At 53.7% G+C, this 14212-nt stretch overlaps 5 protein-coding genes and 1 non-coding gene across 6 annotated transcripts; 1 reads left to right on the forward strand and 5 right to left on the reverse strand.

Moving 5' to 3' along the window:
• Positions 1-906: 906 nt before the first annotated feature.
• SODALDRAFT_283691 (1-phosphatidylinositol phosphodiesterase) lies at positions 907-2370 on the reverse strand (the record flags this gene model as incomplete). Its single annotated transcript, XM_028608425.1, has 1 exon — positions 907-2370. The coding sequence occupies one exon, from the start codon at positions 2368-2370 to the stop codon at positions 907-909; it is 1464 nt and encodes a 487-aa protein (XP_028463391.1).
• Positions 2371-3434: 1064 nt separating this feature from the next.
• Positions 3435-3526, reverse strand: SODALDRAFT_t190. The gene has a single exon. It is a non-coding gene; the product is annotated as a tRNA-Pro (tRNA).
• A 1006-nt stretch (positions 3527-4532) lies between these two features.
• On the reverse strand, positions 4533-5423 carry SODALDRAFT_320884 (hypothetical protein; the record flags this gene model as incomplete). Its single annotated transcript, XM_028609573.1, has 1 exon — positions 4533-5423. One exon carries the CDS (start codon positions 5421-5423, stop codon positions 4533-4535), a length of 891 nt encoding a protein of 296 aa, XP_028463392.1.
• Positions 5424-8346: 2923 nt separating this feature from the next.
• On the reverse strand, positions 8347-10172 carry SODALDRAFT_328955 (methionine adenosyltransferase). Its single transcript, XM_028610812.1, has 3 exons — positions 9911-10172; positions 9146-9811; positions 8347-9086 (listed from the first exon to the last, which is right to left on the reverse strand). Exons 1-3 carry the CDS (start codon positions 9971-9973, stop codon positions 8625-8627), a joined length of 1191 nt encoding a protein of 396 aa, XP_028463393.1. The 5' UTR covers positions 9974-10172; the 3' UTR covers positions 8347-8624.
• A 582-nt stretch (positions 10173-10754) lies between these two features.
• On the forward strand, positions 10755-12650 carry SODALDRAFT_317157 (hypothetical protein). The gene is made up of 2 exons (XM_028609329.1): positions 10755-11267; positions 11354-12650. The coding sequence occupies exons 1-2, from the start codon at positions 11220-11222 to the stop codon at positions 12218-12220; spliced, it is 915 nt and encodes a 304-aa protein (XP_028463394.1). The 5' UTR covers positions 10755-11219; the 3' UTR covers positions 12221-12650.
• Positions 12401-13676, reverse strand: SODALDRAFT_328957 (hypothetical protein). The gene has a single exon (XM_028610813.1). It carries the CDS (start codon positions 13358-13360, stop codon positions 12842-12844), a length of 519 nt encoding a protein of 172 aa, XP_028463395.1. The 5' UTR covers positions 13361-13676; the 3' UTR covers positions 12401-12841.
• Between the last annotated feature and the right edge of the window lie 536 nt (positions 13677-14212).

Genomic DNA, 14212 nt, shown 5'->3' on the forward strand with positions numbered 1-14212 from the left:
GTTGAACATTCGTCAGCTGATTGCGGTGTTTATCACATTGCCTATCGAGATGATCTTGACAAGGGTTGTTCCCTCAGGCAGATGAGACTAACTAGTGGACAGGTAAACCATATTCGTGTCTTGTTTTAAGTGTCCCTTCGGAGGGAATGATGATCTGTCGAAAATGTATTCACACTGTTTGATCTGGCTCGCTACGGCGTTGCTGGGCATGAAACAATTTTAACACTATCTGACCTTATTGAGGTACTTCCAACCCTTCCAGCCTCGTCGCCGCCGTCCTGGCATGTTATGACTGATCCATATCTATTCACAGTCACTGTCACTTTGTCATCGAATATTACCTCTATGCTCGAGGCAATGCTGACCAGACATCCTCTCAGTAGGTAGATTATGATGGTTGGTATCAACCTGTCGAGCCAGCCCTCTTAAGGTAAGCGGCAATCTCTTTTTTTTGTCGGACGAGTGTCCTTTCTCACATGATGATCCACGTATATTAGCTCTAGCTGAGTTCAACGTGATGAAAAAACTTGTTTCACCTTGGAGAACTGATTGAGAATTTCGAGTCGTTTTTGTCTGTCAAGAAGATATGTATATCTATCCAGCAGCTAACTTGGACTCATTTCAGGCAAATCCAATTCGATGCATGGAGCGTGGTACATAGCGTGAAAAAACAAATATATAGATAGTCATATAATAATAATGATGATAATAAATCCATGGATAATTCCGAGTTCGAGTTCCACACACTTGTGCCGCTGTATGTCATGGATAAGTTCCGTGGGCCTGATTCAAAAGACCTGTCCATCTATGTACTCGACTCTAAAAAGAATCGCCGACATGATCACACCTACCTGCATAAGCTGCTACTCTCCGCGGCCAGTATTCCCTCAAGTCAAGTTGCTCGCTCTATTGCTTCGCTTGCAACTTGGCGTTCCAGCCAACGATACACCGGATCAGATCCCAATCACCGTGGGCGCCCACCCAGTCGGTAACAACGATGCCGGTGCAAGCGTCACCGACCTTGAGCTTCTTAGGCCCCTTGCCTTCCTCGCCGTGACGCATGCACAGGTACTCCACGACAGACGGGTTGACCTTGGCGGCGATACGCTCGGGCCAGCAGGTGGCGTTGAAGAAGTTGGACGCGCTGAGGAAGTTGACGAAGAAAGGGGGCGGCTTCGTGGCATTGTTGTTTTTGCTACCGCTACCGCCATTACTCTTATCGGGACCATTGGGGGTCGGGTGGCGGAAGAGCTGCTCGGCGGCGCGCTCGAGCTGGGCGTGCGAGTAGCCGACCTTGCGCTCGATGTTGGTGCTCTGGTCGATCTCGTAAAAATCCTGGACGCGCACGAGGCCGCCGCCGCACTTGCCGTCCTCGCAGTTGTCGGGCCAGACCGAGGCGTCGATGCCGAAACCCTTGCCGTCGTTCTCCGACTTGCGTACCGAGTCGGCCACGTTGAAGCGGCGCATCAGGACGATCTTGCCCCGGACATCGCCCAAGGTGGGGATGTGGCCGCGCGTCCACCAGCGCTTGGCGTCCTTGCCGTTGTTGCCCTTGATGAAGCGGTCGCGGAGGTAGCGGGACATGTCCTGGTCGGAGGCCTTGCCGGTGCCTTCGCGCTTCAGGGACACGATGATGGCCTCGGACGGGTTGCGGTCCAAAAATGCGTAGATCTCGGCGAGCATATCGCCCAGCCACTTGGTCCCCGTGAGGGAGATGGGGAAGGCAGAGTGCACGAGGGCGAGGTTGTCGTTGTCTGGGGTGGCGGAGACGCGGATGTCGAGGAAGCGGACGCCGTTTTCGAGCTGTTCCGAGACGCCGACGGCCTGGCAGCGCACAGAAGGGAGCGCGGTGTAGCAGGTGGGCGAGTTGTGGGTGCCGGGGATGGAGAGGAGGGAGAGCGGGTACTCGTCCTTGAGCCTCTTCATCCAAGCACTGAGGTCGGACGAAGACAGGATGGCCAAGAAGTCGTGGCGAGCGATGTATACTGCGGTGAGCTCACGCTTGTCGCCCTTGGAGAGGCGCTTCATGACAGTGGACGTGTCGGTGGCGGTGGGTACATCGACCTCGTAGCGTTTGCCTTCGCATTCGAATTGGAGGCGGAGGACATCCTTGCCCTGGACGGGGGCGGAGAACTCGGTAGGTTTCACCGAGAAGGATTCGATCTTGACGTCAACATCCTTGAATGAGCGGGCTTCCCCCTCGGCATGGGTTTCGGTTGTGGTGAAGTTGGTGGCGTTGAGGAAGGAGGTGATGGTGGTAATTGTATTCGTGAAGGCGTCGCCCGTCCTGACGACCTTGCTGTCGTAGCGCTCAGCCCGCTTGAGGGTCAGCGGGAGGTTCGTGAGGTTGCGCACTGTAAGGTTGGGCATGTTGAGGTCCCACAATCGGCGTAGCACGTAGCACGGCGAGGCGGGGAGACGGGGGCCAGGAGATGGGATGAGATGATTGAGGGGTTAAAAGGAGGGGCAGCAGGAGAGGTCCGTTCGAGGATGGATCGCTTTGCGTTTTGCGTCGTTGCGTCGTTGCCAATTGATTACACAATGCTAGATTAAGATGTTTGTATAAAAGAAAGGCACGTCAAGTGGAAGTGTAGCGAGAGCGCAACTGATTCATGGGGCTGTTCCCTTCTTAGCCTGGTTGAAATCGGTGAGAAGGCCGAGGGGGTGTTGTGGGCGTGACATGACAGGGGAGCTCCAAGCTAATGCACAATACAGAGCCAAGCGATGGTGGGCTTTTCACTGAGTAGCTTCGCTATGAAGTAGCTGGATGGTAGCGGCAACTGGCACTGGAGTGGTCCACATGAGTAGGAGCTGGAGTCTAGACTGTGGTGATGGGCCGGCTACGATGCGCAATCGTCATGGTTTGGAGATCCTTTGGTATGCAGGTTAATTAATAGCTAGCGATGTCCTGGGGCGCCAGATTCGAATAGCATTGCCATTTATTTGCGTGTCTGGCCGCCGGAAGAACCGGTAAGACATTTCGAAGGACGGATATGGTCGCTTAATTGCCCTCATCTTACTTTAGGTACAGAGTGCGGATTCGAAGTTGAGGCTGAGCCCCCGGGGTGGGGGGAAGAGGGGAAGAGGGGAAGATGTCAGTACGGATACGAGTTTCTCGGTATCATTGACGGAATTAACGTTAGGGCTCCAGGCACAAGCCGGTAGGTACAGTGGCCTGACAAAAGGGCTGAAGCATTTTACATAATAATTTGCGTGTAAAGTGCTTCGTTCCTTTTGCCCACTGACTGTACGTACTCGTATCAATGTCATACGGAGTACCTACTGGTTATGCGAGCTGATACAAAATGGATCCATTCTGTGACTGTCCGCCGAGTCCGAAAGAAGAAATACGAATGCGGAGGACAAAATAAAATAAACAACACAAGACGGAAAATACAACCGAAATTGAACACAAAAAAAATCAAAAAGAAATGGGCGCCATCCGGGGATTGAACCCGGGACCTCTCGCAAGCGATGCTTTTGGGTGTTACCCTAAGCGAGAATCATACCACTAGACCAACGGCGCTTTCAATCCCTGATTGTTACCAGGGGCTGGTCGACGGAAGATCGGTTGCGAGAATGCCTTCTTGTAGGCATGAATGGATCTCCGGACACTGGAAGTCCGAGCAGACGTGGGGCGGTCGCAAGGGGAGACGGGGGGTTAAAAAAATAAAATAAATAATAAAAAGAGGGCTGCGTGGCTTGGCCGTGTCCGTCACAGGTCTTGAACCCTATCCTCTCATGCGTTGCCCTACGGAATACAGTTGGTTGGGACTTGTGGTTCGGGGATGACTCGGACTCGGCGAGCTCGCGATTCAGGAGGCCTAGGTCGAGATCCGAGCCTTTAAGCGTGCTGGGGCTTACCAAGAGCAGTCACAATCACCGACATGACCTCTCACGACGAATTAAGGAGACGGACGCAAAGTGGCCTTGAACGTGGTCTTGTATGAAGGCAAGGCACAGCAATATCATAGTCCTGCCGGCTGCCGGACCTGATTCTCCTCCGTCAAATTACATCGTCAACAGGCATCTGTCATGAATCGTTACTCCAGCTCGACCAACATCTCCTGGCAGCGAAGAGGCAGAAAACAGACGACGACTTGCGCCAAAGCTCCTAGCTCCTCCTCCTCTCCTCCTCCTCCTTTTATTCGTCGACATAATATGACCCAATGACATGGCAGCTAACACCTTTTCCCAACATACGCCAGTAGAAGGCGCCCCCAGGGCGGAAGCAACTTCTGTCTTCCCGACAGAACAAAAGCATCTCGCTTCGCTTGCTGGCTTCCCTGTGTCATACGTGATCCTTGGCCAACCAATAAGCCAGAGAAAGAAAGCAGAAAAGAAAAAAGGGGTTGCGGAAATAGTCTTTACATGATAGTCATGATGATGAGTCCCTCAGTGAGACCACACAGGTAAATACAAGACAAGACCAATCGACCGTCCTGACTGATCTATAAAGATGTGAATAAATGGGCAAATATATGGTCATGAGATGAGAAAGGGGTAAGTCGAGACAGAGTGTGCCCGGTAGGTCATCGTGATTCCGAGTTTCGTGACCTCTTCGCTGCCGGGAGCTCAGAAGCCAGCTCTGCCTCGGCCAGGCTGCGACGTCTACCCGGCGTCACATTCCCACTAGATCTACCACCGGCACTCCCCGCGGCAGCAGTAGAACCAGAGCCGTCGGGTCCACCGAACCGCTGGTGCTGGTGCTGGTGCTGGTGTTGATGCTGATACTGATGCTGATGCTGATGCTGCCGAGCCTGGGCCGCCATGCGGCTACGAAGCACGTCGGCAATGATAGCCTCAGTGCCGATAATGTTGGACGACCCTTCCACCGTTATACCGGCGTCGACCTCGATCTTGACGGGCCTGGGCCGGCCGTCCTGGTCGATCATGGGGATCCCACCTTCCATGACGGTGCTTCTCTTGAAGGCCCTGACGATGGCGTCCGCGGTCGCCCCGGCCTGTTCGCTGGGGAAATACGGAAGGGCGATGAGGTTGTTGTCGCGTGAGACATTGACGCGGGTGGAGATGCGCAGGTTGATAGGCGACAGCTCCTCCAGCGTGTCTTCCTCCGGGTCGGGCGAAGGGGCTCGCAGGACCGCCGACGGCACGGGGACAGAGAGGATTCGATGGCCCAGTTGGCGGAGGTTGGCGTCGGCGTTGTTCAGCAGCGCGGCGGCCAGGTTCTCTTGCAGGCGGGTGCGCATGGGCGGGGTGTAGGCTGGAGGGGGCTCTGGGCCATTTCCCTCGGTGCCCTCCTTAGGCGCCCCGTCGACGGGCCGAATGCCGCCGCCTGCTACTAAGTCGCTCTGGGGTTGACCCTGAGGTTGCGTCTGAGTCTGAGACAGAGGGCACGTCTGGGGCTGGCGTTGTAATGGCGATTGCTGGCAATGCTGTTCTTGTTGCGCTTGGGAGCTCATGGTTGTGCAAGAAGTTGGGGAGCGATAGCGCCTCTCGGGACAAGGAGTCGCAGACATCATCGACGTCGTAGACGCTATGTTCGACTGGAAGAAGTCGGGGGAGGGAGAGGAGAGAGGGGAGAGGGGGAAAGGGGAGAGGGTTCCGTGGTTCAGATATCGTCTTGGCAGATTTGACTGCCTGGCTGGCCGAGAAACTGGATGCCAATGGAGGCCTTCATGCAAATAGGCGGCAGTTTAGGAGGGGCTCTTGACCAGATAGATAGATCTATGGGCTTGACCGGCTTATGGGTGGCAGCAGTAAGATGACCTCAGTTGTGAAGGGATCATGATATATAAGCTTCTCAGGTCCAGATCTGAAGTACTAGTCAAAGATATTAGGGCAAGGCGATGGTGGCATGGGAAGAGGATCTGAGGCTAGAGTCGCGGGGGCACGGCGGAAGAAATAGGTTCGCGGCGGGCTGGGATCATCTTGTTATTGACAACCTGGAGGAGAGGCAGTGGACGAAAGTATTATGAAGACTACAAACAGCCGGTGTATACAGAGTACATCCTGCGAGGTTGGGTATTCGGTGTTATGCCGTTCGCATGTGAGGAGAAACAACCGTCACCTTGATTTTGGCTACAAAGAAGAATGTGATCCTGAATTTTGAGTCCCTAGTGTTTGTTCAATCCACTCGGCCGGTAAAGGGATGCCCTTAGGGCACTACGCGCACCAAATTGAGACGGCTCACAATGGTTCCATAGCTATCGTCATCCCGTCATCCAACAAGGATAAGTCGAGGAACTGTTGTCTGTCTACCTTGGGACTTCGGGTGGGTTGTTCATGATCCCCCAGTTGGTGGGTCACAGCTTGCTATTGTTGTCGATGTACGGTGGGGCTCGGATCTATTGTCCCCCGAAAGCGGCTTAGCGCCCGATGAGCGACCCGTCCACTTTGACCCGCTTTCTGGGGCCGGGTGGCAGGCGGGTTGACGGACGCGGGTCCCAAGCCCCCGGTGTCTCACACATCCAAAACACCATTCATTCGGTCATATCCCCGATTCTCCTCAGTAAATAACCGTATTTGACTTTATCCCGAATGCAGAAGGGAGCACGGAGTAATTCAGCTACGTGCCCCCCTACCTTATTCAACCTGTCCCTGACTCACGACGTTGCAGTTTACTGACTCGGCCGTTCTCTATCCCTAGTCGACCCTCGGAGGTTTCCTTATCCCCTCCTCCTTTCTCATAGGGAAAGAGCTGATGCACTTCACCCCAAGATTTCCACTGCATGCTTGTCCCCTCTTGACATTCAAATGAGGGATGAGGTGCCACAACTCCGCCCTCGCACGCGATCACGACCCTCTCCCCCGGGACAGCAGACAGCACGACAACACACCACTATGACACTACCTGGCACACCATAACTACCATGTGCAACATGTGATAGTTTGTTCACAGAATACGCTGCAAATTCGCCCATGCTGCATGCAGACTCAGCACAACCACCGTGAAAGCTTCACGCACTGCCCTCATCTCGATTTTCGGAATCTCCCAAGCGACAGTCCTTGCAAGTTGGTTCGATGATGACCAGCCACATGAATATGCACTTGGAACGACCGGTCGGCTGGGGATCGAATACTTCATCCAAGGCAATCGGAAATTTCCGTCGGCGTCTGTCTACTAATGACTAACAAACTTGTTGTTTCCTCCCAAGTCCCAAGCTTTTTTCTCATCTCCCTCATTCTATCCTAGGGGTCTCTGCTTTGGATACTCGACACCTCGAATAATGCCGCAAAATTTCCTTTGCGCGCCCATTGTCCTTCCTTCCTGGAACGCCTCTACCTGATAGGGGGATCCTGAGCACCCTTTCCCGGTCGTTCGTGGAATCATGGTATCATGTATGTCGCGATCAGGCCAGCCCAGACACCGTAACCTCCATCTTCCCTGGCTATCACCGTTCCCACCTATCCTATCTAAGACAAGGAGGACGTTTTTGTATCAAGTTGTATGACTTGGGTTCGGCGGTTCGGGCATGCACTGGGGCTCTTTCCCACCATGACCCGAGCCTAGGTAGGTAAAAAGCGACCCGGGGCATCAATATGACACCCAGCCGTGACAACTATAGAACCGGCACGGCCCTCTCCCTTATTTTTCTTCTTCTTCTCCTTTCCGCCGACAATGTGCCCTCCCTTGTCCCCTCCCATTAGATGGGCGGCAATCCTGCAAGTCGGACCAATGTTGGCTCTGCTTGCAACCCTCCACCATCAAATTACTCCTCTCGCTTACATTGAAAGTTGAAACCTTCAAAGCAACCTTGCACCACCTTCATCAGGGAGTAGGAGCGACATGCGTTGACGACGGTAGTCAAACATAGGAATAAGGGATACACGGAGACCAGCCTCAGATGCCTCAGATCTCCCAGCCTCATCCGTCAGTATAAAGGCATGGTATGACGATATGAGAGGCACCGGGATGGGGGAGGCGCTTAGCCTCGTAGGAGAAAAAAAAAGTCCCACACCTCTCTGTTAGTCTTTATACAACCGGCCGGAGGCGGGTATCGCAGAGAGAGGAAGAAAACACGACGAGAGTGGGACGGATTATTCGGAGACATTTATATTAGCAAGGGCACTACTACTGCTTATGGCCATACAAATGACCACCGCCATAACCCAAACGTGTTCGCCAGCGTGCCTCAAGCATAGCCGTCTCCAATAGTTCCTTCCGTAACGGCCGAGTTCCTGACTGAAAAATATCGGCCGGATAACCAGGAAAGAAAAGACCGTTGAAGTTCTTTCGTTTCCCCGTTAACGCCGAATGTACCATGTCCTCCTGTGTATTGTCCCATCCGGACAATGCGAATGGGTATAATGCTAAATGCATTGCTTGGTTTTGATGAAAATGCAGGAATCGCTCCGTTATGTCTTTGTTGAAAGACGCCGCCACTCCGATCCATGTCCGATGTGATTTTCCTCCCGAAAGTTTTTTTGCCCCGCCGCTCGTTGCAAAAAAAAAAAAAAAAAAAAAGGAACCAAGAAAAAAGTCAAGAACATGCCATTGCCTTAGCCGTTAGATGGCTAAAATCTGGGATTCGTTGAGAACCATACGCCGAATTTGATAACCTGCCCAAGTCGTCTTAAAAAAACAAAGATGAGATCGTCTATTCATAGCAGAAACGGAAAGCTTGTTGAACGCTCCCCGATGAAGCCTCGGCGGAAACCCCTTAGAAGGTGAGGGGCTTGGGCTGCTCCCAGGTGAAGCTCTGGTTGGTGCCAAAGTGGCCGTTCTTGGCAGTCTGGAGGTAGATGGGACGGTCCAGGCTGAGCTCACGGACGATGACACCGGGCCGGAGGTCAAAGTTCTTGTGGATGATCTCGACGAGCTCATCCGAAGTCTTCTCGGAGGTGCCATAAGTGTCGACGTAGATGGAGAGGGGCTCGGCAACACCAATGGCATACGAAAGCTGGACGAGAGCACGACGGGCCAGGCCGGCGGCAATGAGGGACTTGGCGATCCACCGGGCGAGGTAGGCGGCCGAGCGGTCGACCTTGGAGAAGTCCTTGCCCGAGAAGGCACCGCCACCGTGAGCACCCCAGCCACCGTAGGTGTCGACGATGATCTTACGGCCAGTCAGACCGGCGTCACCCTGAGGGCCACCAATGATGAAGAGGCCGGAAGGTTGAATCTGTCAAAACGTTAGACATTTCAGATGCTCTTGAAAGGCGGGCAATGGCAGTGACATACATGGTAGACGGTCTCGTCGTCGAGGTACTGCGCGGGGATAACCTTCTTGATGATCTTCTCCTTGATCTCCTTGCGCAGCTGCTCGGTCGTGATGTCGGCGCTGTGCTGGGCGGAGACAACGACGGTGTGGACACGCTGGGGAACGACGGCACCGTTGTCGTGCTTGTACTCAATGGTGACTTGAGTCTTGGTATCGGGGCGCAGCCAAGGCAGGGACCCGTCGCGGCGGGCAGCAGCCATGGCAGCATTAAGCTGGTGGGACAGGAGCAGGGTCAGGGGGAAGAGCTCAGGAGTCTCATCGGTGGCATAGCCGAACATGATACCCTGGTCACCGGCACCCAGCTGCTCGAGGGCCTGCTCGTAGTGGAGACCCTGAGCGATATCGGGAGACTGCTCCTCAATGGCGACAAGAAGGTTGAGAGTCTTGTAGTCGAATCCCTTGGAGGAATCGTCATAGCCGATACCCTTGACAGCCTCCCGGACAACCTTCTGGTAGTCGAGCTTGGCCTTGGTGGTGATCTCACCAAAGACCATGATCATGCCGGTTTTGGTAGCGGTCTCGCAAGCAACCTTGGAAAGGGGATCCTCAGCAAGGCAGGCATCGAGGATAGCATCGGAAACCTGGTCGGCAATCTTGTCGGGGTGACCCTCACCGACAGACTCGGACTATGTAAAAAGAGATTAGTTTGCATTCCGCTACTCCGGCGTAGCAGATGCAACGCCGCTTTGGCAATGGAGGCACGAATGGGCACGGGAAAATCTTACGGTGAATAGGAAAGTACCCTCCCTGTGCTTGGGGATACCATTGGTGCCGTTGGTGGAAGACATCTTGGAATATGTCCGAAGAGGAAGTTGCGGGGGGTGGGGGGAGGAGGAAAGGAGAGAAAACGACGCGTAAAAGGTGAAGGGCTGACGTGTGCGTTGAAGGAGAGATTAGGAGGAGGAAAGCAAGCAAGAAGGATGCCCTCGACACTGGTATGAAGTGTATGGACACGTGTAAGATTTGGGGCGCAAGGTGCAGAATGAGAGATATAATGAGGAGGAGGCGGACGAGGCAGAAAGGGGATCCTGAGATTTTAAAGGCAATTGGGAGGGGCACCGGTTTGAGGAGATGTAGAAAAAAGCGAACTGGGGGTGGGGGAAGAAATCTTCCTTATTAGCGACAGGGACCGGAACAAGGAGAAAGCTTTTGGGTGCTCCTGGCGCATCTCTTGTTGATGGAGGGGTATTAGGTACATCTCCTAGGGTCCGGTCGCCGGAACTCTGTTAGAGGGGAACTGAGTTTCCACCGCTGGAATAGCTGAATAGCTGCACACTTGCTGTACTTCTTAACAGAACCCCTCCTTACTCCCGGCTAGTCCAATTCACTTACGACCCACTTTAGAAATTGCGCCATTGGCTAAAATGGACCCGAGTTTTGAGGCACATAAGGCACGCTGTACCTTATCTCACCGCCTTCCCCACGTGTAGGTACGTACTGGGTAAATCCATCAACTCATTCCGTAGGGTAACTTTGCAATGATTACCTAGGAGGTTGGATGCGGGGGCATCTGCTTATCGCGACCTGTCCGTGCACGAGGGGCTGCTGGTTTTTTTCCCCCAGCCCTTCATGACATGATGATTCCGTACCTGCCTGTCGCGCAAGCAGCCACCAATCACTACTCCATTGACCTACCAGAAAGTTTGAGAGCAATTCGATCTTCAGTTATTTGATTCCCTCGGCCAAGGCGTCTTAATACTGTCTATATTCCACTATACTAGAATCTTTCATTGGCCGCTGGCTTTTATACCAAACCATCCATTCTCCCATAATACCATTGTCTATCTGTGCCCATTTGGTCTGCGGGCTGCAGGGTGTCACCTCCGAATAACTCAGTTCATTCCATACCTTACCTTACCTTACGGATAGGTAGCGGAAGATCTGACACCGGCCTATGTCGACCTGCCTGCCAACCTACCAATAGGCCTCCTGACCAACAGATTTGGGGGCTAATGTAGTTGGCCCGGACGCCCAAGCCACACAGTATCGTTAGCAATCCTACGAAGTAGACAATCCTTCAACCGTACTCCAACAATGAGCAAGTTCGGCGTTATGGTAATGGGGCCCGCAGGGGCAGGCAAGGTACGAGGAATTCCAGAAATCTTTTATGTTTCGTCCAACATTCGCAGGTTCGTCCGCTGACGGAGATGCTCTCTTCTTCTCTATAGTCCACCTTCTGCTCCGCCCTCATCACCCACCTGACACTCAATCGACGCTCTGCCTTCTATGTCAACCTGGATCCCGCCGCGGAGTCCTTCGACCATGAGCCCGACCTCGACATCAAAGATCTCATCTCCCTCAAGGATGCTATGGAGGAGGTAGGGCTCGGCCCCAATGGCGGCCTGATATACTGCTTCGAGTTCCTAATGGAGAATCTTGACTTCCTTACCGAAGCCCTCGATTCCCTGACGGAAGAGTACCTCATCATCTTCGACATGCCCGGTCAGATCGAGCTCTACACGCACATCCCTATCCTCCCCGCCCTCGCCCGCTTCCTGAGCCACACTGGTTCACTCGATATCCGTCTTTGCGCCACATACCTCCTCGAAGCTACCTTCGTCGTCGATCGAGCCAAGTTCTTCGCCGGCAGCCTCAGCGCCATGAGTGCCATGATCATGCTGGAGATACCTCACCTCAATGTTCTTTCCAAGATGGATCTCGTCAAGGACCAAGTCCGCAGGAAGGACCTGAACCGCTTCCTTACGCCGGATTCCACCTTGCTAGACGATGATCCGGCACCGGGCGCAATCGGCCGCGAGCCTCGCTCGACGACAGAGGACGAAGACGACGGGAGCGGTAACGCCCACGAGCGGGACCTAATCATGCGCGGGGCTAGCTTCAGGAGGCTGAACCGGGCCGTGGCAGGGTTAATCGAGAATTTTAGCATGGTGAACTACCTGAAGCTCGATGTGTCTGATGAGAGCAGCGTCTCCGCCATCTTGAGCTACATCGACGACATTATCCAATATCACGAGGCGCAGGAGCCCAAAGAACTAGGGGATGACCAGTTCGAGGAGCCACCAGAGGAGAGCTAGATGCTCAACACATTCTGAAGCTCTTGAGCTACACCGGCTCCACAGCCTATAGTGGATTTGTATCAAATGTTGGGCTTGGAGAAGATCACAATTGCATAGCGACGGCGTCAGGAAGGTCATGTTGTTCTCTTCTTTGCCATCGTGAATGTGGGACATGGGGACACATCACCACAAAACAAAATACCATCACGTCTTTTCAATGAGATTTGCTCATGTTCCCGTATCACGTCGTCCGTAGCTAGTTGTATTTCGCGGCACAGGGCCTGTAGACCCAAGCTCTTCAACAGTCCAATGCCGTTGAGTCCGGAATCCGACCGCATGCTTTAGTGCATCGCGTCACTCCTTTAGACCCCCCGTGTTGCGGGAAGTAATGCACCTCTGCCAACCATCCAATCTTTGTCAGTTTGCTTTTCCATCCCTGTAGTTTACTGGCCCCGAAACCGAGCCCTATTTCATACAGTATACTTCCACTGTGAACATGCTGCTGGCTATCCCTTCTCAAAAGTGTAAAAAAGAAAAAAAGAAAAAAAGAAACAAAAAAGACGAAGCCCCAAAATCGTGTTGGTCGAGCCCAGCCACCGGGGACTCCGCGGGAATTCGTTCTTCATCGTGTTCGTATCCTCACCTCCGTCCCTGTACCTTAGCCTCCTCCTCATACCTCCTAAATTCGCGGAGCCAAACGTCCTTCGCAACAGCGAGGAAGCCGACGACCTTCCCGCCGAAAACGACGACGTCCTTGAAGGTCTCGTAGAAGCCGTTCCTAACCACGACGGACGCGAGGGCGATGACGAACGACCAGAACACGGCGCGCAGGACGAGCCGCGTCGCGAAGGCGGCGAGGCGGCGGATCCAGCCCAGCACGACCCAGGCGGCGGCCAACGAGAAAGCGAACACGGCGAGGGAGGCGAGCTCGGGCGACCGCGACAGGACGGCGAACATGGCGTCGATGATGGGCGCGAAGAAGACGTAGGCTACGGTGAGGATCTTCTGCAGGTAGACGGCGCTGTGGCGCTTGAAGATCTGGACGGGGGAGTGCGGGTGGAGGGTCGTCTTGTGGATGAAGTCGAGGGTCTCCGGGGAGAAGAGGCCTTCCAGGAGTGTTGTTAGCGAGGGTTCGTCTTTGGCTTGCGACACCGGCATCTTGTGCTATGTTCTGTGGTGGTGCTGGTGCTGGTGGTTCTGGGTCGGTGCGTGGTTGTTCGCTTATTTGTCTCGTCCGGATGGGGAGAGAGACGGCGATATTGAAGGGTTCGAACGGAGTCGGTGTGCTCGGGTTTGGTCGGGAAGGGGGGTTGAAGTAGGATGGAGAATGGCTGAGAGAGCTCAAAAACTCTTGAGATCTCGAGACGTCCAACCATGTATTTGTGCTTTCGTGGGAAGGGTGATTGACGTGTTGTTGGGGGGAGGATATGTGAAGGTTCGTGGATGGCAGCATTGGGTCTGATTCTGGGTGTGGTGTCCTGAAGTTCCTCGTGGCAGAGGTCTGCTGTCGATAAGGCCCCGCAGGTGGACTCTGATAAGGCGCCAGCTTTGGACCGTACCGTACCTTAAGGTACCTTACCTTGCCTTACGGACAGTTGTACCACATAACTGAACGACACAACACCAACACCACCACGCCAAAGACGATTAACTGCAATGACAAGTAAAACTCACCAGAATCGGCCAGCCGATCTCCAAGCCAATAATCCGTTACATCCATGGTACCAATGCTGCGTGCGCGTCGGACAGAAAATATATTCCGTACCTAAATCTCTGTCTCCGGATTGTCGTCGAATTGCTAGTTGCTAGACAAGGCCTGAACTGGTACGAGTATAAAGGAAATATGCAGGAACAGAAAGAGATTTATCAGAGGGAAAAGAAGAAGAATAAGAAAGGGTTAACAAAGAAAGAAAAGGGGGACAAGGCACTTCTTTCTAATCGTGCATAACAAGCTGATCTTCAGTTCGAATCCCTCCCCCCAGTAAGACAGACCGCTCCCCGGTGAGTGTC

Source organism: Sodiomyces alkalinus (assembly GCF_003711515.1).
Source record: "Sodiomyces alkalinus F11 unplaced genomic scaffold SODALscaffold_11, whole genome shotgun sequence".
Classification (NCBI taxonomy): Eukaryota; Fungi; Ascomycota; class Sordariomycetes; order Glomerellales; family Plectosphaerellaceae; genus Sodiomyces; species Sodiomyces alkalinus.

What these genes read in the sequence shown, in the direction of transcription:
- SODALDRAFT_328955 (XM_028610812.1), bottom strand. Translation starts at nt 9,973, where the DNA reads ATGTCTTCCACCAACGGCACCAATGGTATCCCCAAGCACAGGGAGGGT. An exon ending in AGGGTACTTTCCTATTCACC is followed by an intron (nt 9,812 to 9,910) that starts GTAAGATTTTCC and finishes CTTTTTACATAG; the next exon opens with TCCGAGTCTGTCGGTGAGGG. An exon ending in ACGACGAGACCGTCTACCAT is followed by an intron (nt 9,087 to 9,145) that starts GTATGTCACTGC and finishes ACGTTTTGACAG; the next exon opens with ATTCAACCTTCCGGCCTCTT.
- SODALDRAFT_317157 (XM_028609329.1), top strand. Translation starts at nt 11,220, where the DNA reads ATGAGCAAGTTCGGCGTTATGGTAATGGGGCCCGCAGGGGCAGGCAAG. An exon ending in GGCCCGCAGGGGCAGGCAAG is followed by an intron (nt 11,268 to 11,353) that starts GTACGAGGAATT and finishes TCTTCTCTATAG; the next exon opens with TCCACCTTCTGCTCCGCCCT.
- SODALDRAFT_328957 (XM_028610813.1), bottom strand. Translation starts at nt 13,360, where the DNA reads ATGCCGGTGTCGCAAGCCAAAGACGAACCCTCGCTAACAACACTCCTG.